This window comes from Symsagittifera roscoffensis, chromosome 4 (genome assembly GCF_963678635.1).
Source record: "Symsagittifera roscoffensis chromosome 4, txSymRosc1.1, whole genome shotgun sequence".
NCBI lineage: Eukaryota > Metazoa > Xenacoelomorpha > Acoela > Convolutidae > Symsagittifera > Symsagittifera roscoffensis.
Window position 1 is genome coordinate 76631527 of NC_087065.1, and position 27589 is coordinate 76659115.

Consider the following 27589-nt stretch of genomic DNA (forward strand, 5'->3'; position numbering starts at 1 on the left):
ATGGCGAAATGGGAGAGTGAAAATGTAGGAAATGAGGAAGAAGGTGGTGAGCAAATAGAACAGCTGTTCATCGACATCATCGAAACCACAGGTCAGTTAAACCCAACACTCAAGCACTACACTCAGTAGCGTGCCGAGGGGGGTGCCAATCTAACTAAATTTGAGGGGGGAGCGCGCGCCTAACAAAGGCAATGTTTTGGTCAAGTTTTTTTAAGTGCTCATAACGTAATTTTAGCCTGTTTTTTCACTGATAGTATTTTAAGAGAGCTTGGAAAATCAAATCGAAAATTGCCCCCCATCAAGAAAAATTTCTGAGCACGCCACTGACTATACTGAATCCAAATCGTATGAAAAAAACCGTACGAAAGAAACCGTAGGTGGTCTCAATGTTTTTAATCCGATGATCCAGGGGCGGTTTAAGGGGGAGGGGGCCGGTTGGAAGACGAATTTCTTTCTTCCTCAGGGATTTGACCCTCTACCGACCCAAAGGTGACGTTATCCGTTTTGAGATATCCATGATCCGAGGATTGAACAGACTAATATCCTAAAAAGTCGTATACGATTTTACTACAGAATAATTAAGCAAAGTGAGTTCGAATTAAGAAAACTTGAAAACAATAAGATTGCACCATGCTGGCTTAATGGTGTTCTCCCAAAGGACTCTAATTTGTATTTATGAGATTTTATAAATTAGCCTGTAACTAAATATCGTTTGGAACAATTTATTATGATGATTATATTATAAACAAAACAGTAAAGTTTATGCAAAAAACTGTATATGTTATATGTGTTTTAGCGCAGGAATGACAGCATTCAAAACAATCTATAAAACACAAAGATAGCCGACTCCGCAAGTAGCACAGAATGTTCCAAAATTACAAAAACACAACAAAAGTTGCCTAGAAAACTTATTTCTGCTTTCTTTTTGCAGTGCCTATCAAAATTGAAAATGACATTTTGTTTTCAGAAGCCAAAAATTTGCAAAGTATGCGACCTTTTTTTGGGTCTTATGCACTAAACGGCCCAAAATCAATATTGCTTTATCTTGAAATAAAATTGTTCTGATCCAATCTGATTGGCTAATCTTAGCCAATCAAATGCAAGCAGCGCGGCCAGGCTTTTCAATCACCGTTTCGGCAGATAAAGTTAGTAGCCGAAATCTTCATACTGAACTTGATCAAATAATCAAAAACATTCTAGGCCTATGTCCAGACAAGAAAAATTCAGAAAAATTACTTCAACAGAATACTTCTGTTTTTTAGATCATTTATGCTAATAATTTTATCTGCGTGAATTTTTTATTTGAAATGCCGGGCCATGCTGTTTGAATATGATTGGCCAATTAGCCACTCATACTCAACACCAAGATTTTTTCGTTTCAAGATATAAAATTACTGATTTTGGGCCGTTTAGTGCATAAGTCCCGAATTTTTCGAACTTTTAAAATATTGTTTATTCGAAAATGCTAACGAAGCTTCAAAAACCGCTTATTTTTACTGAAAATCATTTTATAGCCTCAATGTTTGCTTTCAGTTCTGTATCTGCTAAATGTATCTGCTCAAAATTATACGAGAAGGCAAAAAATTGATTTCTATTTTTCATGACACTGAAAGTTTCAGAATTATTGAATTGTCGTTCGAATTTTGACTGTAATGATGATTTTCGTGGGAAAATTTTTGAAATTTTGTCTTAAATATAACACTTCCGAAGACGAAGTTTCTCGCCAATTTCAGAGGTCTGCTATAGAAACACTTCTATTTTTTCAATCAATTGTGCTAATACTTTTATCTGCGTGAATTTTTTATTTGAAATGCCGGGCCATGCTGTTTGATTATGATTGGCCAATTACCCACTCATATTCAACAATATGATTTTCGTTTCAAGATAAAAAAAACTGATTTTGGGCCGTTTAGTGCATAAGACCCGAATTTTTTGAACTTTTAAAATATTGTATTTTCGAAAATGCTAACGAAGCTTCAAAAACCGCTTATTTTCACTTAAAATCATTTTATAGTCTCAATGTTTGCTTTCAGTTCTCTCTCTGCTAAATGTATCTGCTCAAAATTATACGAGAAGGCAAAAAATCGATTTCGATTTTTTTTGACACTGAAAGTTTCAGAGTTATTGAAATGTCGTTCGAATTTTGACTGTAATGATGATTTTCGTGGGAAGATTTTTGAAATTTTGTCTTAAATAAAACACTTCCGAAGACGAAATTTCTCCCCAGTTTCAGAGGTCCGTCCAAACAAAAGTTTCTGGCTAAAATTTTGTGTTGTCAAGTAGAAGTTGAGTGAACGGGCAATTCAACATATGGGAAATTTGCTCGAAACTGATTTTGCGAATCAGAAAGTCGTTAAATTGAGACAAAAACTGAATTATATACTAAAAATGTTGTGTTGCTGCAATAAGTTATTACAGCAACACAATCAAATTCAATATAGCAAACAATGTATTTCAATGCGGCATTCTGTTTTCTGTTCAGACCATTACAGGTAGGGGGTGTGAGTTATCATTCTTTCTGTGTTTACGAGTTGTGTAGTCTGAGCTTTAGTTTCAATTTAAAAAATTCTCAGTTTCAATCTTTTTTGAAATAAACGACCTAATTTGCTCTTCTGATTTTTACAAAATCTTCTCCGAACTCATTTTCGACTAATCCGTCTTAGTGAAATTATTGCAATGTTAGATTTTGAGGACTTGCTTTCTTGTTTTAGCTATTTTTTTAAACAAGAACTTAAATTACAGTGCTGAAGCGAAAACTAGAAGAAAGATCATAAATGTCATATCCTATTGCAGTAGTATTTTTCTATGATGCTAGAACATGTTCATCTTTTAAAAGATCTTTCTTAGTACCTAGAAAAACCAGCCGGACATGTTCCCTTCAAACACACACTATAACAAGATTGCTCGTATCAGGGCGAAGCCCTAAATGTCCCGACTGCCTATTAAGGTTTATAGAGCAGTAATAACATTAAAAAATTAAAAGTAATAAAACAAAATGAAACTTTTTTTTTAAATTTGAAAATTTTTTAATAAAAATCATCCCCCCACACGCCATATAAAGTACAAAAAGATAGATTTCGTTCCTTGTAACAAATCAATTATGGCAAAAAATCTTCGTTCAACCAATTTGGAACGATTTATATGACGGATAAAATCTCCGCTTACGCGTTAATAGCGCGAATTATTTTGCGCGTTAATTGTCCCAAAATGGTCGAAATGCCCAAAATGGCAATCTTTAAACCCTCATAACTTTATGAAAAATGATCACAGGTGAAATATCTTTTCAAATTTAAGCTCAAGACAACAATACCTTTTGAATGATATTAGAAAATTCCGTCAAAAATGGCTAGTTAAAAAGTCGAAATTTGTCTGAAGAAAAAAAAAACCCACCCCGAGCACAAAGATTCCGTTACTTTCGTATCGAAAGTCGGAACAATAACAATGTTCAGGCCTTCCAAAAATTTAATGCTATTGTTTCAAAGATCTGATCCAGATTCACAGCGAAACGATATTTGAAAGTTTAAAATTTGAACAAGACTGCTCGTATCATGGCGAAGCCCTGAATGTTCCGACTGCCTTTTAAGGTTTATTGAGCAGCAGTAATACATAAAAAAATGAATTGAATCTAAATAAAATGAATTTTTTTTTCTTAAATTTGAAATTTTTTATGAAAATCATCACCCCACACGCCATATAAAGTACAAAAAGATAGATTTCGTTCCTTGTAACAAATCAATTATGGCAAATAATCTTCGTTCAACCAATTTGGAACGATTTATAAGACGGATTAAATCTCCGCTTACGCGTTAATAGTGCGAATTATATTGCGCGTTAATTGTCCCAAATTGGTCGAAATGCCCAAAATGGCAATCTTTAAACCCTCATAACTTTACGAAAAATGATCACAGGTGAAATATCTTTTCAAATTTAAGCTCAAGACAACAATACCTTTTGAATGATTTTTAAAAATTCCGTCAAAAATGGCTAGTTAAGAAGTCGAAATTTGTCTGAAGAAAAAACAACCCGCCCGAGCACAAATATTCCGTTACTTTCGTATCGAAAGTCAGAACAATAACAATGTTCAGGCCTTCCAAAAATTTAATGCTATTGTTTCAAAGATCTGATCCAGATTCACAGCGAAACGATATTTGAAAATTTAAAATTTGAACAAGACTGCTCGTATCAGGGCGAAGCCCTGAATGTTCCGACTGCCTTTTAAGGTTTATTGAGCAGCAGTAATACATAAAAAAATGAAATGAAACTAAAAAAAAATGAATTTTTTTTTTTAAATTTGAAATTTTATATGAAAATCATCCCCCCACACGCCATATAAAGTACAAAAAGATAGATTTCGTTCCTTGTAACAAATCAATTATGGCAAATAATCTTCGTTCAACCAATTTGGAACGATTTATAAGACGGATAAAATCTCCGCTTACGCGTTAATAGCGCGAATTATATTGCGCGTTAATTGTCCCAAATTGGTCGAAATGGCCAAAATGGCAATCTTTAAACCCTCATAACTTCACGAAAAATGATCACAGGTGAAATATCTTTTCAAATTGAAGCTCAGGACAACAATAATTTTGAATGATATTTAAAAAATTCCGTCAAAAATGGCTAGTTAAGAAGTCGAAATTTGTCTGAAGAAAAAAAAAACCCACCCCGAGCACAAATATTCCGTTACTTTCGTATCGAAAGTCGGAACAAAAATGAAGATTGAATTACTGAATTTCCTGCTGAGCAACACAGCACTCTTGTTGTTTCAATCATATCACCAAACCTATTTCGTTGAGTTCTGGATAATTTGTTCCATTTTCACAGCGACGGTTTGTGTGTTTACTTTTTTCGACAAATAGCAAGTTGTAATCAAATAACAAAATACTGAACCTTTTTCATCGATAGTATCATTTTAATTAAATACCTACTGTTAAGAAGTTCGTACCATTCATCTTACTTTGTCATGAAATTTTGGAGTTTAGTTTGTCGCGATTAGTGAACGAGCGGCTTCAATCTGGTATCGGCGTCAAGCTGCATGAAATTAAAAATTAAGAACGTTTTATTAAGAAACCACGATTATTGTATGAGACAGCATAATGTATAGCGTCTGAGACAGCATCGAGAAAAAATGCATAACTTTTACAGTTTGAGACAGAACCGAAAAAAAATCACAAAAATCTGTCGAAACAAAGCAAAACAAATTCGGGGCGATGAAAAGTGTGATTGTACCGCTTTGACATTGTAACGTGAGTTATATATTGTGATGGATATTAGATACCGCAACAGAGCTCAGCATCATTGCTGATAGAGCAAACCAAATTTAAGTGTCGCAAATGATGACTTGGTACAACTGTGATAGAGGGGTCCCAAGAAACTAACCTAATGTGAAAAAGTGACTCAAAATTGCTCAATTTAGTATTTTGATAATGCTAATTAAAGTACAAAATGAGTTTGCGCGAATGCGACAGGTTAATTACGTTTGAGACAATTATTAGAAAGACCAATGGCGCATTTTGAGCTGATTATTTGTAGTTTTTGCCTAAAATTTATGTAATTTGGGACCCTCTATCACACTTGTAATAATGTTTTTTATGGTAATTTAAAATGAATGTTTTAAAACTGAAACGGAATCATGCATAAACCCCCCCCCCCCCCCCCCCCCTAAAAGACTTCGCCATTGAGCACGCTTGTAATTATTCTGCAAATAAACCATGTATAAAACATGCATTATATACAAACGCGCAAAAACGCGTTTATACAAATGTAACTAATTATAAACTTTTAATTAATATTGATTTTGATGTGCTTAAAAACAGTTAAATCGACGTTTTTTTCATGTTTCGAAAATGAAATATTTTGAGTAGATGTAACATTCTCTAGAAAGTTGACGTGTGAAAAATTCATACTTTCTCCCCCTTAACTGATTGGGAGAATTTGTAAAAATTATCCTTTATATGTGAACTTGTTTCCTTGATGTCATTGGGATCCCAAGCCAGCCATATACTGTGCTAAGTCGATGAGTTAGCTTGCGTTCAAATGTTATGGCAACTCAGAGTATAAGATACTCAATTGAATAAATTGCAAACACAAATGTATATTTTAGACTCAACCATGTATAAATTTTTGCAAAAACACTCAAAAAAAGAAAATAAATCTGAACCCATCATCGATCGCTTCCTGAGGCGAGAAGGCTGTCACCAAAATTGATAGAGAGTCGTTTCGTTCTTCAACCGTTTCAGCCTCTTCGGAGTTTGGCTTTTCGATGTTTTCAGTTTCGTTCAATTTTTTTTTCTGGGTTTTCTGCTGTCGCAGTCTGCTCGTCGACAATTTGGTATCACGTTCGCAAAAGTTTTCAGTCTAATCCGTCATCAAAAGTCCGGGCCATGGATTTATATTGGGCTCTACTGGTTCGGAGCTCAAAACGACAAAATCTGTCATAAGAGTTATGCCACCATGCCAAATCTTTCTTTGAATCTGTGAAAACTTCGGGTTCCGAAAACTCTTCACACCTCCATTTTTAATAATATTCGATCATCGAAGAAATACTTCAGTGATTTTTCGATAATATGGCCCTCGACACCTTCACTTCTTGTTTCGCTTCGAATGGTCTTCGAATGCGTCTCGAATACGCCGCTCAGCTTTTTCGAACACTTTGTCTAAATAATTTGGAGACTTTTTTGGTGATTTGGGGATTTTTCGGTGGCAATTTAAGAGATACTCGATTCAAGATTATCTATATGATATTTAAACGTGCACACAACGAGTGAACAAAGTTTGCAAAAGCAACATCTCGAAAAAATTACCTAAATACTACCTGCCAATTCGCCGTTCGTTTCGCTTTTGCATGAAAAAACACACCAAAATTTTACATCTAAACAGCCTTGTTGAACTTGACTACTCTTATACTGAAGGATATTCTATACTTACACAGAGATTCAAGGTTGATCAAGCCTCGGATTGATAAATGAATTACTTTGTTGAATTCGCTTGAAAAATACAGAAAGAAAAACATAAGAAGGCTGGAAGAATAGAGAAACAAAATGATTTGTTAATAATCTCGGTAGACTAATAAGGTGATGATAAATTAATATGGCCATGAATTACAAAGGTGATGAAGTAACATAGCGGCAAATTTGTGGGAGCCCCCTCCCGCTTGTTCCCTCCTCACATGCCTCCCCCCTCCTCCTCCCTCTCCTTCCCCCTTCCTCCCCCACCACCCTTCTTCTATACACCCTTCCTTCTCTACCCCTTCCTTCTCTTCATCCCGAAGCAGGTAGTTTCAGCTATTTATTCTCCTGGAAATAAACAAGTTTTTGTAACAAAAAGTTTAAATGCAACTTAAGAAAGCACAGATGTAAGATCAGTCTCTCTCTCTTTCTCTCTAATAATAATTTATATAATTTAGTATTCTCAATATTTCATTATTTCTGATTGGCGACATTGTCCTCTGTGTTATTTTTTAACCATTGCGCATTGTACGAAAAACATGTCGTTAACATATAGATAGATTGACGTTTTTTATTAGATTAACGAACAGTTTTTTAAAGGGTCGGGCTAGCTAGAAGCGTGCTTGTATTTATGTCCTTATGGATATTTTGAATTTTTTAGTGCGACCTAATTATTAGTTGAACTGCGTTTGGCTACTGTTGTAGTTTTGCCTCTGTGCCAAAATTGATTTCGAATTTTGAAACAAGAAAAACAGAAGCGTATTCAGAATCAATTTGAGTGCAATTAAAATTGATTTTTCAAATTAACGATGAACGAGATTGTTTTCGACAAATACTTTAAGTGTGTGGAAAACATGAACACTCCCGTAGCTAGGGGCTGTTCTTTACAAGATCTGAAATTCTATATTACTTACATAAAATGATTTTCACATCTGAAAGTTGTTAATTGATAAAAACTAAAAAATATTCAGATCTAAAACAGAAATGATCAAATCTGAAAAAAATCTTGATTCATAAAGTTTCATATCTGGACTCCCATAAATTTACGGAAAAAAATTGATTCGGTTTTTTTTTATTTTCCAGAGTGATTGTGAAAAGTCAGAGTGATTGTGATCAAAAATGAATTTTCCAATTTAACATTGAAGAAAATAGTTTTAACAAAATTTTTTGATGCAAAACTAAAATTTTGTAAATATATCAAATTAAGAAATAAAAATGTTTTTCATTATTAAAAGACTTTTTATCATTGTGGCTTAAATTAAAATGTTTTTCATTTTATTTCCCCACACAACATGTTAAGTACAACGGCATGTGGTAAGCAAGCCGTATCATCAGAAAACGACTAAATGATATTCCTTATTCAGTTTGAACGATTTGTTCTACCATTTTTCTCCGCTCGAACAACTCAAAAACATCGCGTGTTACAGATCCCAATTACATTTAAATGATTAATTTTGAAACCTATATAATTTTACCAAAAACAGTGAAAAAATACAAAAAGAAGACTAATTTTTTTTTGTTATTTCACTAATCAAGTTTACAGCTTCAAAATGGCTAGTTAAAAATGGCTAGTTTTTACAGCCTGTTTTCAAAATGGCTAGTTAAAAAGTCGAAATTTGTCTGAAGAAAAAAACCCACCCCGAGCACAAATATTCCGTTTTTTTCGTATCGAAAGTCGGAACAATAACAATGTTCAGGCCTTCCAAAAATTTAATGCTATTGTTGCAAAGATCTGCTTCAAAGATTTCAACAGCTCAGCTAAGTTCTTTTTCGAATGCAATGATGTTTTCTGAGATCGTATTCAAAATCACAGCTTAATGTGAATGGCTCAGTACTGGACAATTAATTATATCTGGTTTTAATCTGGATGAAACAAGGATTGTGTAGATGGTTTTGATGCCCTGTTTTTTTTAAATGCTTTTAACCTGATTTTGATATGTTAGTTGGCGATCAATAAATATGCCTTAATATTCAACTTAATTAACCTCGTTTAGAGATCACTCATCAACTTGAATTGTATTTTTTTAAAATATTTTCAAAAACAAAAAAAATCAGTTCTATCCTGATTGATTATAATTATTTCATCATATTTGCTACTTCGTGAATAAGTACCAAATGGGGGATATTTAGAGATATCAGATAAGAAAATAAGTTTAGTAAGAAATCTAGGACATAACAGTAATTGTTCCGACTTTCGATACGAAAGTAACGGAATATTTGGGCTCGGGGTGGGTTTTTTTTTTCTTCAGACAAATTTCGACTTTTTAACTAGCCATTTTTGACGGAAATTTTTTATATCATTCGAAAACTATTGTTGTCCTGAGCTTAAATTTGAAAAGATATTTCACCTGTGATCTTTTTTCGTAAAGTTATGAGGGTTTAAAGATTGCCATTTTGGCCATTTTGACCAATTTGGGACAATTAACGCGCGATATAATTCGCGCTATTAACGCGCAAGCGGAGAATTAATCCGTCTTAGAAATCGTTCCAAATTGGTTGTAAGAAGTTTATTTGCCATAATTGATTTGTTACAAGGAGCGAAATCTATTGTTTTGTACTTTATATGGCGTATGGGGGATGATTTTCATAGAAAAATTTTCAAATTTTAGAAAAAACATTTTTTTTTTCATTTTATTTTATTTCTATTAATTTTTTAATGTTGTTTATGTTATTAATGCTCCATAAACGTTAAAAGGCTGTCGGAACTTTCAGGGCTTCGCCCTGAAACGAGCAGTCTTGTTATGTTTTGTGTAGGATACTGGAACAAGTGGCATCTGCTGGTGTTTCTGGGAGTGTCCATAGTGGCCCTGCAGGACGGGGGAAATGTGCTATGGCCCATATTTGCAGCCGCACACATACCCCACAGGTGCAGGATACCCGGACTGGAACAAACAACCAATAACGACAACAACTATAACTACAATAGCTACGATGACACTAGTTTTGATATTAGTAATATTAGTATGAAGAACTACGAAAGACAAGAGTTGCAGAATGTACCACACCAATTAATCCAGCAGACATTCTTCCAAGGTAATAAACATTTCGCAAAAATTAGAAAAATTGATTAAAAAATTGAGAAACTGAAACCTTGCTTGCTTGTTTAAGACAAAAAGCAATAAAAATTATAGGTTTTCGCCTGTAAACTTTCATGACTAATTTTGCCTTGAGTTCGAAGAAAAAAATCATAAACGCATGAAGGTTGTGCAATTTTTTCGGACAATTGATTGTTCTGCTAAGATCCCAATGGATTCGGCTGCAGTGGAGTCCTTGCAGACAACAACGATGGCTGCACAGCACTAAACGCCAGTGTGGATGACGTCATATCCGAAGCCGAGGACCTGAATGTGACTTTAGCCGAACTGCTCTCTCAGCCGAACATGTCGAGTGTGTTGAGTGGTGCTGAGTTCGCTAGATGTGAAGAGATGTTCGGCTATGAGTTCATGCCTGTGGAAGCTCTTGATTCAGTCGTATCAGAGGTCAGTCTGGCTTTGAAAATAATGAAAGGCTGTGATACGTTTTCTTATCACTGGTTTTGTCTGAAAATTATGCAATCGCAGTTTGCAGTAAATAGTAAGTGTTTCAGATTTTGATGGTCAAATTCAAATTGTAAGATTCTTCCGAGCATCGAGAATGAGCACCGACCACGTACGGCAATCGGAACGCTAAAAAAACGCGCATGCGAAATTTTATTAATGAAATGTGATAAAAATGACGTTTTCGACTGCTTTTAAGAAGGTTTCAGACACTAAATTAGTTAGTATAAAGTAGTCGACAAAATGTCTTACTCGGAACTCCTCATGAACAGGCATTTTGTGACGAAAATTATGAGGAATTTACATGCAATCATTCAATTTGTAATTATGTTGTAGTCAGGACTCCTCATTATACAAATGTGCATTTTTTATTTCGACTATTGAGATGATTTTAGGATTTTGAGATGATATATAGGCGTTGAAAGTTGGTCGACAAAAAATATGTCGTAGTCAGAACTGCTTATTACACAAACATGCTTTTCTTTAAGTTCGACTTGGTGTGTGGCGGGGAGATGTTCAGAAGGATAGACAAGTCTCTGTTCGTGTTGGGACAATGCATAGGGGCCATCATCCTCGGTCATCTCGCAGATGTGTGAGTGTGCATATTGAAACTAGACATGCTTTGATGAGACGAGAGATCCAATGGTGACATAATAGATCTAAAGATGGCATAGGTCTCATAAAGATAGAATAGATCGACGTTGGCTCTTTTTCCACCCTGCCTCCACCTGTGAACTTTTCTATGATGAATTTTGGTCAAAGTGTCCGATTATTATAAGGGCTGGCATGCAGGACTAATTAGTCTATCCGAAGTATATTTTCATGCCTGTACTTGTACAACCACTCGTTACACCATAAAATCATTCTAATGTGAAAAAGGGGGGGGGGGGTGGTTTAAAGAGGACACAGAGCCCCAACGGTCAGATCGTAAATGCAATGAATGAGCTGAATTGCCTGGAAATAATAATACATGCTCTACTAGATATGGGAGGAAGACGCTGCTGATCACTCAGTTCTTCCTTGAGATGTTCTTCATCGTCGGCATGGCTCTGTCCAACAACATCATCCTCCTCATAATCCTCCGATTCGTAGTCTCCATCTTCAACATGGGCAAATACCCCATCGCTGTCACCTTCGGTAAGCAAAAAGCTGAACTACTTGACAGTTAAGAGAAATTGTCTTTATCTAAATATTGAATATCAGATGTTTTTCTGTTTTAAAGCTTAGTTTGCTTCAAATTTGTAGAAAAAAAAGGTTGTAGAACTGAGCCTTGTACGCATCTGCATTTGCAAAGCAAGCTCAAATTTGCAAATCTAGTATTAAAAAGATTACAATTCTCTATCTGGATTGGACGTTAACATAGCTTATTAATGTCAATTCTTGAGAAAAAAGCCATTTATAACCCATTCATCCTGTTTTTTTGCTACTGTTTTTTTTGTGGGTGTTGTTTTTATTACGCCCCCGTACCATCAAGGATTCGATCTCCTGGCCACTTGAAGTCCCCCTTTTGACACTATTCTGAGACATCCATTTTTGGTTGATTTTTTTTGGTCTGATGTGTGTGCGTGTGTGTGTGTAGGGGCGGAGGTGATGATGCCTGGCCATAGGGGCATGATTGGGATGGTGCCTGGGATTGAGTTCGGGGCAGGCATGGCCATGTACTCTCTCTTCGGCTATTTCATCCGCACCTGGAGACTCTTCACCACCACCGGCATGTGGTTCTGTCTGCCCATCATTCTCTACTGGTTGTGAGTATACTTCATTCTGGTCTGTATACAGGGATTGAGGCAGTCGTTTCTAGTTTAACTTGTTCTCCTAGAAATCATATGGGATCACGTTAACACCCTCCACCTCTAAATAGCCCAAAACAAGATCTTCCATCCATCTAAATATTTACGACTAAATTTAGTTTGCGTTTAGTATACTCGATTTTGATTGGCGCAAGAAATTGGAGTCAGAACCAGCTAGAACTCCAGCTAAAATGGATGAACGTCCCACGTTTCGCCCCTTACACATTTCGCCCCTAATAATATCACACCTATCGACCTCGCACGTTTCGCCCCTAACTTATTACACAGTTAATTAACGCCGCTTTCTTAATGTAAATTTTAGCGGCGAAATGTGCCAGTAATTTATGAGGGGCGAAGTGTGTGAGGGGCAAAATTACCAGATCAAAGACACAAAGAAAAATTGTTTCACAGAAACAGTGCTGATTTAAGTTATCCGGACAAAACGAGCGAAACTTGAAAATCCTAGAACCACCCCTGAGACGTGTTGATTGGGATTTTGCTCTACGCATTTATAGGAATTTTTCACGCATCAATTATCTCAAATTGCCCAAAATGGTAATAGTCAAACCTCATGACTTTTCTAAAGAATTATTGGAGGCTATTTTAAAAGTTTTAGCTTTGGGCATTTTTCAAAAATGACTCAAAAATGTTTTATCGATAAATTGTTGCCAATGCGTTTATACAGCGCCGATTTAATCTATCCGGACAAAATGAACAAAAGTTGATTTTTCAAACAAGTTTTTCTCAATTTGGGTTATGATAAGACAAAAAGTTATACCACAGGAAGCCTCTTATGCAGCCCAACAAAGTTCAAGAAATGTTAAATCATCAAAAAATTGCGCAAAAAGGTTTTGAAATATTTTAATGCAAAAATACTGGGTTTTATATAGCAAAAATCTCATTTATTGACTATCAAGTAAATTTTTTTTCTCTCATACAGGTTTTTGGAGATTTAACCCTTCTTAAACTTTGTTGGAATACTTAAGAGGCTTCCTGTGGTTTAATTTTCTCATCAATTAACAAAGCAGTTTCAGCGTAATTCTTGATTAATTGAAAAAAGCCAAAATAACCCATTTTTGGAGTAAAACCTTGGTTGAAAATTTCGGAGAAAAAATTGCCTCCTAATAATTCTGATGAATTTCTAAGCAACTTTTGTTCTCATCACTTTTTTGATTGTAACCCAACTTGAGAAAAACGTGTGTGAAAGTTCAAATTTTGCTCATTTTGACCGGATAATTCAAATCAGGACTGTACCAATTTAATAGAACTTGAAAAACACCATCTTTTTTGTATCTGCACGAACTGTGAATGCTACATTTCTTTCTGCTAATTTTGACTTCGGTTCAGTGCAAAAATCATTCAGCGAAATAGCAAAATAAGAGTTTTTGCATACAATGAAATTGTATAAAAAGCATTTTTTCCATACTATGATAATGTATGATAAACATTTTTTCCAGAACTCAAAATACAAAAAAAAAATTTTTGATTTGAAATTTTGTGTTTCATCCCAAACACTAACCAAGGATTTTTTTCATACGAAAACCCAGTGTGTAATTGGTAGTTACCGCGCAGATAACCTGCGCATGGTGACTTTAGCCACGAAAGTTAATTTTGACATTTTCAAATGGAATTATATACCAAATGTAAATTTTTGCATATGGCTAGATAATTTTTAGTTTGAAATTTTTGGTGGTTGGGAAAAAATGGCTTGTTTTTTACAAATTTAATTTTTTATCTTAGCAAAACTAAACAAAAAAATAATAATTGTGTTACAAAAAAAAACAATTTTTTGTGATTTTTGGATTTTTACCTCAAATTTGTGTTTTTGTCTATGAAAAAATGCACATCATACAATTTTCATTTATGAAAACTATATGATGAGCTAAAAAAGGCTAAAAAACTATATGATAAGCGACCGAAACTAAAAAAGGGTTTTTGATTGTCAAAATGCCCTCTATCTTAGGTATAATTATTTAAATCTCTTTAAAGTTACCCAGACACGTTTTTTTGTGATTTTTGAAGTTTTTATTTTACCTATGACAAAATGATTATCTTATAATTTTCATACATGAAAACTGTATAATATTAATTGTTTTTTATCAAAAATTTTAAATCATTTTTAATGACCAGAAAGCTTCAAAAGAGGCAAATAGACCAAAAATATTCATTAAAAGTTTTTAAAAACACTTTTAAATTTTGTATGAATTTTGTATGACGAGCATTTTTTCCAAAAATTTCATATATTAAATTGCATGATAAGCAAAACAAAATGAGGGCAAAACAAAATGAACATTCTTCTGTTTTAAAGCAACTTACTGTTGCTTTTATGCATTTGGGGCAATAGGCATATCTTAATAAGTTTAATTGGTCAGTTTGGTTCTTTTGTTTTTTTTTCGGACCTGGTGCCGTAAGAAAATTCACCGAAATACACGAAACAACTAAGCTTCTTTTTTTTCTCTTTTCAGCTTCGTGATGCCAGAGAGCCCGCGATGGTTGTTAGAGCAGGGAAAGTATCGCGAGTTCAAACAGGTGGCCAAGGACATCGAGGTCAAAACGAACAAGACCCTGGATCCTAACATGTGGCAAAAACTGGAGGAATTGATTGTGACTCAGCATACACAGTGTCATTACAAGGAACGATTTAACAATTTAACACGATAGAAGATCCCTTTTAAAATTATTAGAAAAAATTAGAAAGAAAAACTGTTTTGAAAAGGAGTTTTTCATGTACTCATACGATGTAGAAAGATGAAATGATTGTGCTTTATTGTTTTACAGCTCGAAACTACTTTCTTACGTTCTAACAATGATAAAACTTTAAACAAAAATGCTTTTTTAAAAAAAAAAGACGTTAATTTGCTGAGGTAAACTCGCCACGGATGATGCTTTTTATTTTCTGCAACATTAAGCATTTGTTTTCTGGGCTCGCAGACATTGCGTTATTCTCGAGAACAACATATGTTTGGATAAAGGTTGGCTTCAAAAAACTATATCGTCTAGTTTAAAACGAGAATTGATGCAACAAGAGATTTTATTTGTCCTTAATATAAGTCAGGTCAGGATTTCAAATGTGATTCTTGTTTTGAAAAGGGTCTCCTATTGTGTTATAAATTGCCAAAGGAGTCCTTTGAAGTATTTCTGGGCAGGAAAAAGGCGACACAATATTCCTCCAAGAGCTGTCAGAAATCTCCAATCAGAGAAACTTTTGGAGACCCTCTGCTGAAGAAATGGCTGCTCATTTTGTCATTTATATGGTAGGCATAGTTTGTTTACTTTTTAAATAGTTTTTTTGTCCCTTTTCTTTTTTTTCTCCGAGGAATAGAAGTCTTACTTTGCGTATTGTACGAAAAGTTTGTTTCGCAAATTTGCGCGAATCATGTTGAAATCAAAATTTGAAAGGTTTCGGCTTGCTCTGAAAAAAGTAGTTGTCTGATCTGAAAATTAATTTTTTCTAGATAAGTTTTGTTCGTGTTCATCTCCTTCCGAGAATTGACTCTTCCGAGAATTGAATACAAAAACATGATAGGAGTGTACCTGGCGCGGACTTACAGGGGGAGTCTAGGCGTGTTTTCGGACGCCCTCGCCCTCAGAATTTTGACCCTCTTACATTTCAAGGGATTTTAATTAATCATTTTTTGAATATTTGCCTCCCCTCACGAAATTTTCAACTCAACCATTTGAACGTAAGAATAACCCTTCTAAAGTTCTTAAGTTGAAATAATTAAATTTAATTTTGGAATTGTCGTATCTCGTATATACTATTTTAGTATTTTCCCATTTGCAGGTCTTCGAACATGTTGCTGTATTATGCACTAACAATGGGTCAGGACCTGTTCGCTCTGAACCTGTACTCCTACTCTCTGCTGAGTGGCCTGTTTGAGATGCCGGGAGTGGTGCTAGTGATGCTCACCATCAACTGGGCCGGAAGGAGGTCGGTGATGGTGGCTGGACTCATTCTCTGCTCTGTATCTCTCGCTCTGTGCAAGCTATTCGCAGGTAGGCACCAACCAAACATCCCATTTATTTACCATCACTTTTTCCTTCCTATCTTTTTTTTTCTATTGTAGTCAGTCTAGTATACCCCCTACTCCAACTACATCATTCTACCTCCAACTAATAAGAAACAAGTTTAATTTTTTAAAAGTACTTAAAGTTCATCAATGCCAAATATCGCAAAAAAGCCAAAAGTAGTACTCTATAGGCAGATTTTTATCTCGTTTAATATGCCATAGGCATAAAAATTAACTGCTTAACAATGAAATGAATTAAGAACTCAAAAATGAATTTTCAAAAAAAAACATTTTTTTCCTTCAAAATTTCTTGTTTTTTTTTGATAAGAAAGTAGAAAAATTACGAATGATTACGATGGTTACAATTAGTTAATATCAGGGGTGGATTTAGGGGGAACGGGAAACTCAAAAATGTTTTGTCAAAAAATCGTTGCCAAGATATTTATATTCGTCTAGAGAAAAAACATCCCATGCACAAATTTTCTCTCCAATTCTTTGAAAAGAATACCATATAAAAATCATCAGCTCAATTGCTCTGAAAAGATGCAAAATTTACATTCAAAGTTCATGTATTTGTCGCCCAAAAAACTCTTTTTAAAAAACACTTCAATTAAATTTTTTAATAACATCATGCATTGTACATTATGCCCTACCTGACCAACCTAACAAATTTCTCAAAAGAGGAATAGAGGGTAATTTTCACTTAGGAGCGCGCGACAGAAAACGCAATTTTTGGTCAAATTTTTCCAAAAACTGCCTAAATACGCCATTTTTGCCTGTTTTTTTTTTTAATAATATGCCAGCAGCGGCGAAAATTTGGTCAAAATAAGGTCTTTATAGTGACTTCGAGAGCCAAGGAAACTCAATTTGGTCGACAAAACTCGGGATAAATCTAGATCCGCACCTGTTTCTACGATAGGTCATTTGCGGGGGGAGGGGCATAAAGATTATATTAATTTGAGATCATTAAAAAATTGGCCGTATAACAAAAAGAAACCCCCCCCCCCCCCCGCAGCTCGTTCATTTTTTGAATTTTGTATTCTAATTGACTGAAAAATTTTTCTGCTATTTGTTCCGTCTGATATGAGCGCATTTACCCTGACGTGACATGTACTTATAGGGACGAAGAGTCTGGTTTTGGTGTTCGCCTCCTTCAGCAAACTGTTTGTGACTGGCACTTTTGACCTCATCTTCCTCTACACGGGCGAACTACTTCCCACGCTCTCCCGAACCACAGGTAAATCAAGGAACTATGTTGTGATGTCATAACGTAAAGTCACCATTTGCATTGAGTAGTGGTAGTTTTATGTTTTCGCAAGATAAGGGGAATTCTCATCAAGTTTAGAGGGAGGGAGTGTTTAATGTAGTGGCATGGAGGGGCGGAATCCTTGTGGGTAAATTTGCCGAGCAAGTTGTCGAAGTGGTGGTGTCGTACCAGATTTGATAATGGATTTGTCGGGTTTGATGGGCACTATATACAAGTGATTAGCCTTGCGAGAAGCAAGGGTATTGCAATCGATTACTAGACTTTTTTCCCGTAAATAACTTTGTTCACAGCATGTTCAATTAAGTAGGAATGGTAAAAATCACTTCTGACATGCTCAATTCCTTGAAAATTCAAACAAACCTACCATCATTTAAGTTGTAATTAGGTAACGCCCTTTTCAGGTTGTAATTTATTGGGTTCGTGATTTTGTCCGAGTTTCTGTCGGTCCTTTTTCCGACTTTTTTTTGAAACGCCTTTTTTTCTACAGTTTTTATTAGACTACTTCCTACAGCATGGTTTCGGTACAATTTGAACAACTATTTATTATAACTGAAAGATCACTAAATTGAATGTATTTCAGAATGGATGGGTCGCAAAATTTTTTGAAATTTTGAAAAATTTTTCATGACAACAGTTGTTTTCGGCTCAACAGGTTTTGACCCAAATTTGTTGCCGCTCTTATAACAAATTTAAATTTTTTAAGGTTGTTTATGGACTTCATTTTATACAGCCATGAAGTTTTTGTAGCTGTGTTTCTGTTAACTTTTCAAGTCATTTTTTCAAATAGTTTTTTGCAAATTACTTTTCCATCAGTTTTTTTGATTGTCTTCTTTATTGATAGGTTACACTGTTGAACTTGGCTAAACACGATCAATATGATTCTAAAGTGAATTTTATTTAATGAAAACTCAAAGGTTTTTGAAATAACTTCATTCATTGTTTTTTTTTGCGAAGCGAAAACAAAGTCTATGGACAAGCCCGATTTGACTAAAAACATATATAAGCAGTAGCTGATTTAGGGGGAAGGCGGACGCTCCCCCCTCCTCTCTCAGGGGTTTGACTCCCTGCGACCCAAAGGGTCCCCCTTTATACTGTTTTGAGATATCCATTTTGGGCTGACTGACCTTAAAAACTTTCTAAAGGCGCCTTCTGACGTGCTCAATTCCTCGACAGTTCAAACAAAACAACCATCATTTAAGTAGTAATAAGGTACTGCCCTTTTCAGGTTGTAATTTTTTGGGTTCGTGATTTTTGTCCTAGTTTCTGTCGGTCCTTTTTCCGACTTTTTTTGAAACGCCTTTTTTCTTCTGGTACAGTTTTATTAGACTGCTTCCTACAGCATGGTTTTGCTCCAATTTAAACAACTACTTTTTATTACTGAAATATCACTAAATTGAATGTGTTTCAGAATGGATGGGTTGTAAAAATTATTGAAATTTTGAAAGTTTTTTCATGACAACAGTTGCTTTCGGCTCAACAGGTTTTGACCAAAATTTTTTGCCGCTCTGCTGAAATGAATTAAAATTTTTTAAGATTGTTTATGGACTTCATCCTATACAGCCATGAAGTTTTTGTAGCTGTGTTTCTGTTAACTTTTCAAGTTATTTTTTCAAATAGTTTTTGCAAATTATTTTTCCATCAGTTTTTTTGATTGTCTTCTTTATTGATAGGGTACACTGTTGAACTTGGCTAAACACGATCAATATGATTCTAAAGTGAATTTTATTTAATGAAAACTCAAAGGTTTTTGAAATAACTTCATTCATAGTTTTTTTTGCGAAGCGAAAACAAAGTCTATGGACAAGCCCGATTTGACTAAATACATATATAAGCAGTAGCTGATTTAGGGGGAAGGCGGACGCTCCCCCCTCCTCTCTCAGGGGTTTGACTCCCTGCGACCCAAAGGGTCCCCCTTTATACTGTTTAGAGATATCCATTTTGGGCTGACTGACCTTAAAAACTTTCTAAAGGCGCCTTCTGACGTGCTCAATTCCTCGACAGTTCAAACAAAACAACCATCATTTAAGTAGTAATAAGGTACTGCCCTTTTCAGGTTGTAATTTTTTGGGTTCGTGATTTTTGTCCTAGTTTCTGTCGGTCCTTTTTCCAACTTTTTTTGAAACGCCTTTTTTCTTCTGGTACAGTTTTATTAGACTGCTTCCTACAGCATGGTTTTGCTCCAATTTAAACAACTACTTTTTATTACTGAAATATCACTAAATTGAATGTGTTTCAAAATGGATGGGTCGTAAAAATTATTGAAATTTTGAAAGTTTTTTCATGACAACAGTTGTTTTCGGCTCAACAGGTTTTGACCAAAATTTGTTGCCGCTCTGCTGAAATGAATTAAAATTTTTTAGGATTGTTTATGGACTTCATCCTATACAGCCATGAAGTTTTTGTAGCTGTGTTTCTGTTAACTTTTCAAGTTATTTTTTCAAATAGTTTTTTGCAAATTATTTTTCCATCAGTTTTTTTGATTGTCTTCTTTATTGATAGGGTACACTGTTGAACTTGGCTAAACACGATCAATATGATTCTAAAGTGAATTTTATTTAATGAAAACTCAAAGGTTTTTGAAATAACTTCATTCATAGTTTTTTTTGCGAAGCGAAAACAAAGTCTATGGACAAGCCCGATTTGACTAAATACATATATAAGCAGTAGCTGATTTAGGGGGAAGGCGGACGCTCCCCCCTCCTCTCTCAGGGGTTTGACTCCCTGCGACCCAAAGGGTCCCCCTTTATACTGTTTTGAGATATCCATTTTGGGCTGACTGACCTTAAAAATTTTTTAAATGCGCCTTCTGACGTGCTCAATTCCTCGACAGTTCAAACAAAACAACCATCATTTAAGTAGTAAAAAGGTACTGCCCTTTTCAGGTTGTAATTTTTTGGGTTCGTGATTTTTGTCCTAGTTTCTGTCGGTCCTTTTTCCGACTTTTTTTGAAACGCCTTTTTTCTTCTGGTACAGTTTTATTAGACTGCTTCCTACAGCATGGTTTTGCTCCAATTTAAACAACTACTTTTTATTACTGAAATATCACTAAATTGAATGTGTTTCAGAATGGATGGATCGTAAAAATTATTGAAATTTTGAAAGTTTTTTCATGACAACAGTTGCTTTCGGCGCAACAGGTTTTGACCAAAATTTTTTGCCGCTCTGCTGAAATGAATTAAAATTTTTTAAGATTGTTTATGGACTTCATCCTATACAGCCATGAAGTTTTTGTAGCTGTGTTTCTGTTAACTTTTCAAGTAATTTTTTCAAATAGTTTTTTGCAAATTATTTTTCCATCAGTTTTTTTGATTGTCTTCTTTATTGATAGGGTACACTGTTGAACTTGGCTAAACACAATCAATATGATTCTAAAATGAATTTTATTTAATGAAAACTCAAAGGTTTTTGAAATAACTTTATTCATAGTTTTTTTTTGCGAAGCGAAAACAAAGTCTATGGACAAGCCCGATTTGACTAAATACATATATAAGCAGTAGCTGATTTAGAGGGAAGGCGGATGCTCCCCCCTCCTCTCTCAGGGGTTTGACTCCCTGCGACCCAAAGGGTCCCCCTTTATACTGTTTTGAGATATCCATTTTGGGCTGACTGACCTTAAAAACTTTCTAAAGGCGCCTTCTGACGTGCTCAATTCCTCGACAGTTCAAACAAAACAACCATCATTTAAGTAGTAACAAGGTACTGCCCTTTTCAGGTTGTAATTTTTTGGGTTCGTGATTTTTGTCCTAGTTTCTGTCGGTCATTTTTCCGACTTTTTTTGAATCGCCTTTTTTCTTCTGGTACAGTTTTATTAGACTGCTTCCTACAGCATGGTTTTGCTCCAATTTAAACAACTACTTTTTGTTAATGAAATATCACTAAATTGAATGTGTTTCAGAATGGATGGGTCGTAAAAATTATTGAAATTTTGAAAGTTTTTTCATGACAACAGTTGCTTTCGGCTCAACAGGTTTTGACCAAAATTTTTTGCCGCTCTGCTGAAATGAATCAAAATTTTTTAAGATTGTTTATGGACTTCATCCTATACAGCCATGAAGTTTTTGTAGCTGTGTTTCTGTTAACTTTTCAAGTTATTTTTTCAAATAGTTTTTGCAAATTATTTTTCCATCAGTTTTTTTGATTGTCTTCTTTATTGATAGGGTACACTGTTGAACTTGGCTAAACACGATCAATATGATTCTAAATTGAATTTTATTTAATGAAAACTCAAAGGTTTTTGAAATAACTTCATTCATAGTTTTTTTTTGCGAAGCGAAAACAAAGTCTATGGACAAGCCCGATTTGACTAAATACATATATAAGCAGTAGCTGATTTAGGGGGAAGGCGGACGCTCCCCCCTCCTCTCTCAGGGGTTTGACTCCCTGCGACCCAAAGGGTCCCCCTTTATACTGTTTTGAGATATCCATTTTGGGCTGACTGACCTTAAAAACTTTCTAAAGGCGCCTTCTGACGTGCTCAATTCCTCGACAGTTCAAACAAAACAACCATCATTTAAGTAGTAATAAGGTACTGCCCTTTTCAGGTTGTAATTTTTTGGGTTCGTGATTTTTGTCCTAGTTTCTGTCGGTCCTTTTTCCGACTTTTTTTGAAACGCCTTTTTCTTCTGGTACAGTTTTATTAGACTGCTTCCTACAACATGGTTGTGCTCCAATTTAAACAACTACTTTTTATTACTGAAATATCACTAAATTGAATGTGTTTCAGAATGGATGGTTCGTAAAAACTATTGAAATTTTGAAAGTTTTTCCATGACAACAGTTGTTTTCGGCTCAACAGGTTTTGACCAAAATTTGTTGCCGCTCTGCTGAAATGAATTAAAATTTTTTAAGATTGTTTATGGACTTCATCCTATACAGCCATGAAGTTTTTGTAGCTGTGTTTCTGTTAATTTTTCAAGTTATTTTTTCAAATAGTTTTTTGCAAATTATTTTTCTATCAGTTTTTTTGATTGTCTTCTTTATTGATAGGGTACACTGTTGAACTTGGCTAAACACGATCAATATGATTCTAAAATGAATTTTATTTAATGAAAACTCAAAGGTTTTTGAAATAACTTCATTCATAGTTTTTTTTGCGAAGCGAAAACAAAGTCTATGGACAAGCCCGATTTGAGTAAATACATATATAAGCAGTAGCTGATTTAGGGGGAAGGCGGACGCTCCCCCCTCCTCTCTCAGGGGTTTGACTCCCTGCGACCCAAAGGGTCCCCCTTTATACTGTTTTGAGATATCCATTTTGGGCTGACTGACCTTAAAAACTTTCTAAAGGCGCCTTCTGACGTGCTCAATTCCTCGACAGTTCAAACAAAACAACCATCATTTAATTAGTAATAAGGTACTGCCCTTTTCAGGTTGTAATTTTTTGGGTTCGTGATTTTTGTCCTAGTTTCTGTCGGTCTTTTTTCCTACTTTTTTTGAAACGCCTTTTTTCTTCTGGTACAGTTTTATTAGACTGCTTCCTACAGCATGGTTTTGCTCCAATTTAAACAACTACTTTTTATTACTGAAATATCACTAAAGTGAATGTGTTTCAGAATGGATGGGTCGTAAAAATTATTGAAATTGTGAAAGTTTTTTCATGACAACAGTTGTTTTCGGCTCAACAGGTTTTGACCAAAATTTGTTGCCGCTCTGCTGAAATGAATTAAAATTTTTTAAGATTGTTTATGGACTTCATCCTATACAGCCATGAACTTTTTTTAGCTGTGTTTTTGTCAACTTTTCAAGTTACTTTTTCGATTATTTTTTTTGCAATATAATTTTCAAGAAGTTTCTTTGATTGTCTTCTTTTTCCATTCACTATCTTGTAGCGCAATTTGTTTTTTTTTTGCATCGCAAGTGTTGCAAAACTCCGTTTTGGTTCTGTATAATTTTTTTTATGTTCATTACATGTTCTTCCGTTCATTAAAATTGGCAAGAAAATATATACAGTTTTTATAATGCAATTTCATAGAAACAAAACTTTTAAAGGTAAATCAAACAAGATCACTGGGACGATCACTGTAGCTATTGCTATATTGAATTCAGGAAAACTAAAAACTATGGATAGAAGTGAAACACTCCCAACAAAATGTCAATTTTCAAAAAATATACTCATGAAGAAATTGTTCCAAGATTTATTTTTTTGAGCTTAAAGCAAAGAGCACGTACTGATACTTGCGCTTCAAAATATTTCAGGCAGTATCTCGCATAATGCTAGAAATTTATGTGCGATGATAAGCCGTTAAGATCTTCACGTAGTTTCAGCCAATACTGCTGGTTAGTTCAGAAGATTTGTAACCTTTGATCGAGTTTCCCACCTTTGTGTTATAGAATTCAAATCAATTAAATGACATACTGATGATTCAAAAAAATGTAAGACTATATCTTTGAAACTTTGTTCAAAAGAGTTGAAAAGCAGTATGAACATTATATTTTCAAACAAGATTTTATTCAACGTTTTATCCAACTTCTGATTCAAAAGAAAGGAGATTTTTCAACATTATTTTTCAATATTATTTTTTCCACTGTTTTTCTCTTATTTATGAAACTGAAAAGGAAAAAATTTCAAACTTCTCTCTTAAGATGATTTGTGCTGTAATTTTCGAACAAAAACCGATAAGTTATTTGCTTATGAATGTTTTTCTTTAATTGTAATAAAACGAAATTAGACTTTTGTTAAAAACAAACCTGTTGATCGATAGGGTACAGTGTTGAACTTGGCTAAACACGATCAATATGATTCTAAAGTAAATTTCATTTAATGAAAACTCAAGGATTTTTGAAATAAATTCATTCATAAATTTTTTTTGCGAAGCAAAAGCAAAGTCTACGGACAAGCCCGATTTGTCAAAGTACTTATAGAAGCAGTAGCGGATTTAGGGGGAGGGGGACGCTCCCCCCTCCTTTCTCAGGGATTCGACCCCCTGCGACCCAAAGGGTCCCCCTTTGTACTATTTTGAGATATCCATTTTGGGCTGACTGACCTTTAAAATGTTCTAAAGGCACCTTGGGTGCCCATCTATACTAATTTTGAGCGGGGAAAAACGCAATTTTTTGGTAGAAATTTTCCAAAAAGTGCCTAATTACGCTTTTTTTTTTAAACTTTTTTTCAAAACTTTGCCTGAGACGCAGAACATTTGGTCAAATCAGGGTTTTTATAGTGGTTTGGGAGAGCTTAAGAAATCTGTTTGGTCGGCCTAAAAAAAGGTCGACAAAAATTTGAAATTTTTTTTTTGAAAATCCGCCACCCCCCCTTCGAGAAATTCTTAGATCCGCGACTGTATAGAAGCATTTGAAGGTTCAAGTATGTATTGGACCAATCAATTTTTAATTCATTTTGAGAGCAATAGATTGCAAGTCAAAAACAGTCAACTGAGCTAGAAACTGACTTTGAAATGTTTTAGCGTTTTTATTTCATATAAATAATAACTGAAAAATCAATTTGGTTTGATAATTTCTCAGTGATTTTATGTTCTGCACATTTTTTAAGAAACGATGACTTTGTTTCAATGTTTTTTTCAGGAGAGAAGTTGTTCAGGCGCAAAAAAATACTTTTTCGCGGTTTGATTTTCTTTCAAGTTCATTCCATTTCCTTTGTTAAGAAAAAGGCAAACTTTAATTTTGAACAGCAAAAGTGTAATCGAGTTCTAGTTTCGAAAGTGAAATTTTATTTCCAAATTTTCCAGGGAATAAACATTTTACCTACTAATCCAGTTTTCTCAAATTGGGTTGAGTTTATCAAAAAAAGTGTTAACCATAAATTGTTCTAGAATTTCAAAGAACTTTAGAGCCAACTGTTTTTCTTTTCTTTGAAATTCTGAAATAAGTCAGTTTTATTTTCCTTTTTACTTGCTTTCCTTGATTCTTTTTCAATTGTCTGTTGGCTATGTTTCAGATTTCGATTTCTTATGAATTTCCGCTAGCAGTGATCTTTGATCTCAATAAATTTTTTCATCTTTATACGTTTTTCTTTGCTTTTTGAAGCTTAGATTTTCTTAAATTGTTTGCTTTGCTTTTTTTTGTAGTTATATTTCTTCTTTACTTTCTTTTGTATAAGGAGAGCTTTTCAAGTTGCTCTCTTCTTTTCTGTAAGTTTTCTGGAATTCTTAACGTATTAGCCCCTGTGGTACTAAACGAAAGTTCGCCTCTTTAAAAGACTAATTCAACGGCTAAGCGTATGTGAGTTTTAAACCTAGTAAAGAATCCTCTCGATTTTGTAATATAGGGAGGAGAATACTGAGATCTTGATTTAGGAATTGGTATATGCTCCTCCTTTTGTCGTTTCGTGGGCATGGGGTTCCCCTTCATAGACGTATTGAACAGCTACATAGACGGTGCCAGTCTAGCCCTGATGATCGTTCTGGCTCTTCTCTCTGCCATCGCTTGTCTGGCCCTCCCGGAGACCAGAGGTCAGGAATTGCCAGAGACTATCCAACACTGCCACTTGCTGGCCCAGGGGCGTCTCAAGAAACAAAAGCAGCAACAGTTGTCAGAGTAAGTAAGCAATGATCTGAACTGCACTGAAGGTTTTAATTGATTTTGTTTAAAAAATTTGTCGAATATTTGTATAAACACCTCTGGTTTTCACAATATTACAGCTATCTTGAAAGTGAGCTCTATAACTGCTCAAAAATTTTTGAATGAAACGTTTTTTATAGGCTTAGGCAGTATCGGATTTAGGGGGGGGGGGGGCGCTTTCCTCTCAGGAGCGCTGGTTTGAATGATAATTTGGACAGATTGTTATTTTAGGTGCAGCGAAACGTGGGAGGCGAAGCTTTGAGACAAATCGGATGTGTTTAGACAAGCTAAACTGCAAAACATTTTCGCAATCTAGTTGGCACTATATTTTCCATAGATCCGTTATATTTTGATTGAAGCATATAAGTTGATTTATATAAGTTGATTTATGATGAATCATTTTAAATCTCAATTAACAGAGCGGCAGAGCGGTGTCTTAGTGGTTGAGGCGTATTTTTATGAGCTGAAAGGGCGATGTTTCGCCAATGGATGTGATCCTTGCGTATGTAGTGGAAAATCTTCCTAGGCCAGAAAAATGATGAAAATCCGTGGATTAACCCAGATTTCTTCCCACGGCAGGTTTCGTCCCATCAATTTAATGGACTGTTTTCATCATACTGCAGATATCTTCATATGTTTCAATTATTTTCTAGTAACCTGGCGGCTCTGTTTTTTTTTCCGTTCTTTGAAGAAGGTAACGGTCGGTATATATAGGCTTAGAGTTTTAATCAGACTAGTTTTGGTGATCGAAAAAAATTTTCAATGAATCATCTTCATAACCCAATAAAGATATAGACCCTTTGAGTTCAAATGTGAAAAGACCTTTCACTTTTGATCTTCTTTGGTAAAATTCGTGTTAAATTTGAAATTGAAATTTGCCAATTTAACCATGTTCCAAAAAACCACGAAAGCTATCAAAAACTTCGGAAATAGGTTCAAATTTCAGCATTTTGGTCGGCAATCACGTGGGATCTTTCTGCACTCTCTGAACTGTTGCAAGCATCTGTCAAGATCTAAGTCAACTTTCAAGTCTAAACGAAAACGGAGCCAAATTACCAAATTATGTTTTGACAGATCTCGCCTTCGTCGCAACCTTGTCTCGACCGAATTTACCGCTTTTTAAACTCGACTCTAACTTTAGCAAATCTTAGCGCATGAATGGTTCGATACAATATGCTTACCGGATTTACAGAGCCAATGGACTCTTTTTTAGTTAATGCTAAGTAGTTCGAAGTTTTTTCCTTCGGATACTTAGATTTTTGACAGGTATTACGCACTGGAGGAAATGAACTTTAAACTCAGAACAAGCAAATTTGAGCTGCTTAATTTGCTCAGCGAAAAAACTGCCAACAGTTTGGCTATACTACTCGATGCGACAATCATGGCTTTTTGAAAACTGACAATTGTCGCTTGAGGCTTGTTGCTGTGGAAATGGAGCGTCTTAAGCACTAACTTGAGTTATCAAGCTTCAATTGACCTGTCCTAAAAAAATTAACTTTGAAGAATTATCAAAAATTAATTT

At 34.8% G+C, this 27589-nt stretch overlaps 1 protein-coding gene across 1 annotated transcript; it reads left to right on the forward strand.

Annotated features, from left to right (window-relative positions):
- On the forward strand, positions 1–26329 carry LOC134845029 (solute carrier family 22 member 15-like). Its single transcript, XM_063861859.1, has 11 exons — positions 1–91; positions 9702–9980; positions 10188–10426; positions 10972–11075; positions 11466–11620; positions 12063–12231; positions 14739–14855; positions 16058–16269; positions 17404–17520; positions 25803–26043; positions 26299–26329. Exons 1-11 carry the CDS (start codon positions 1–3, stop codon positions 26327–26329), a joined length of 1755 nt encoding a protein of 584 aa, XP_063717929.1.
- Positions 26330–27589: the final 1260 nt, after the last annotated feature.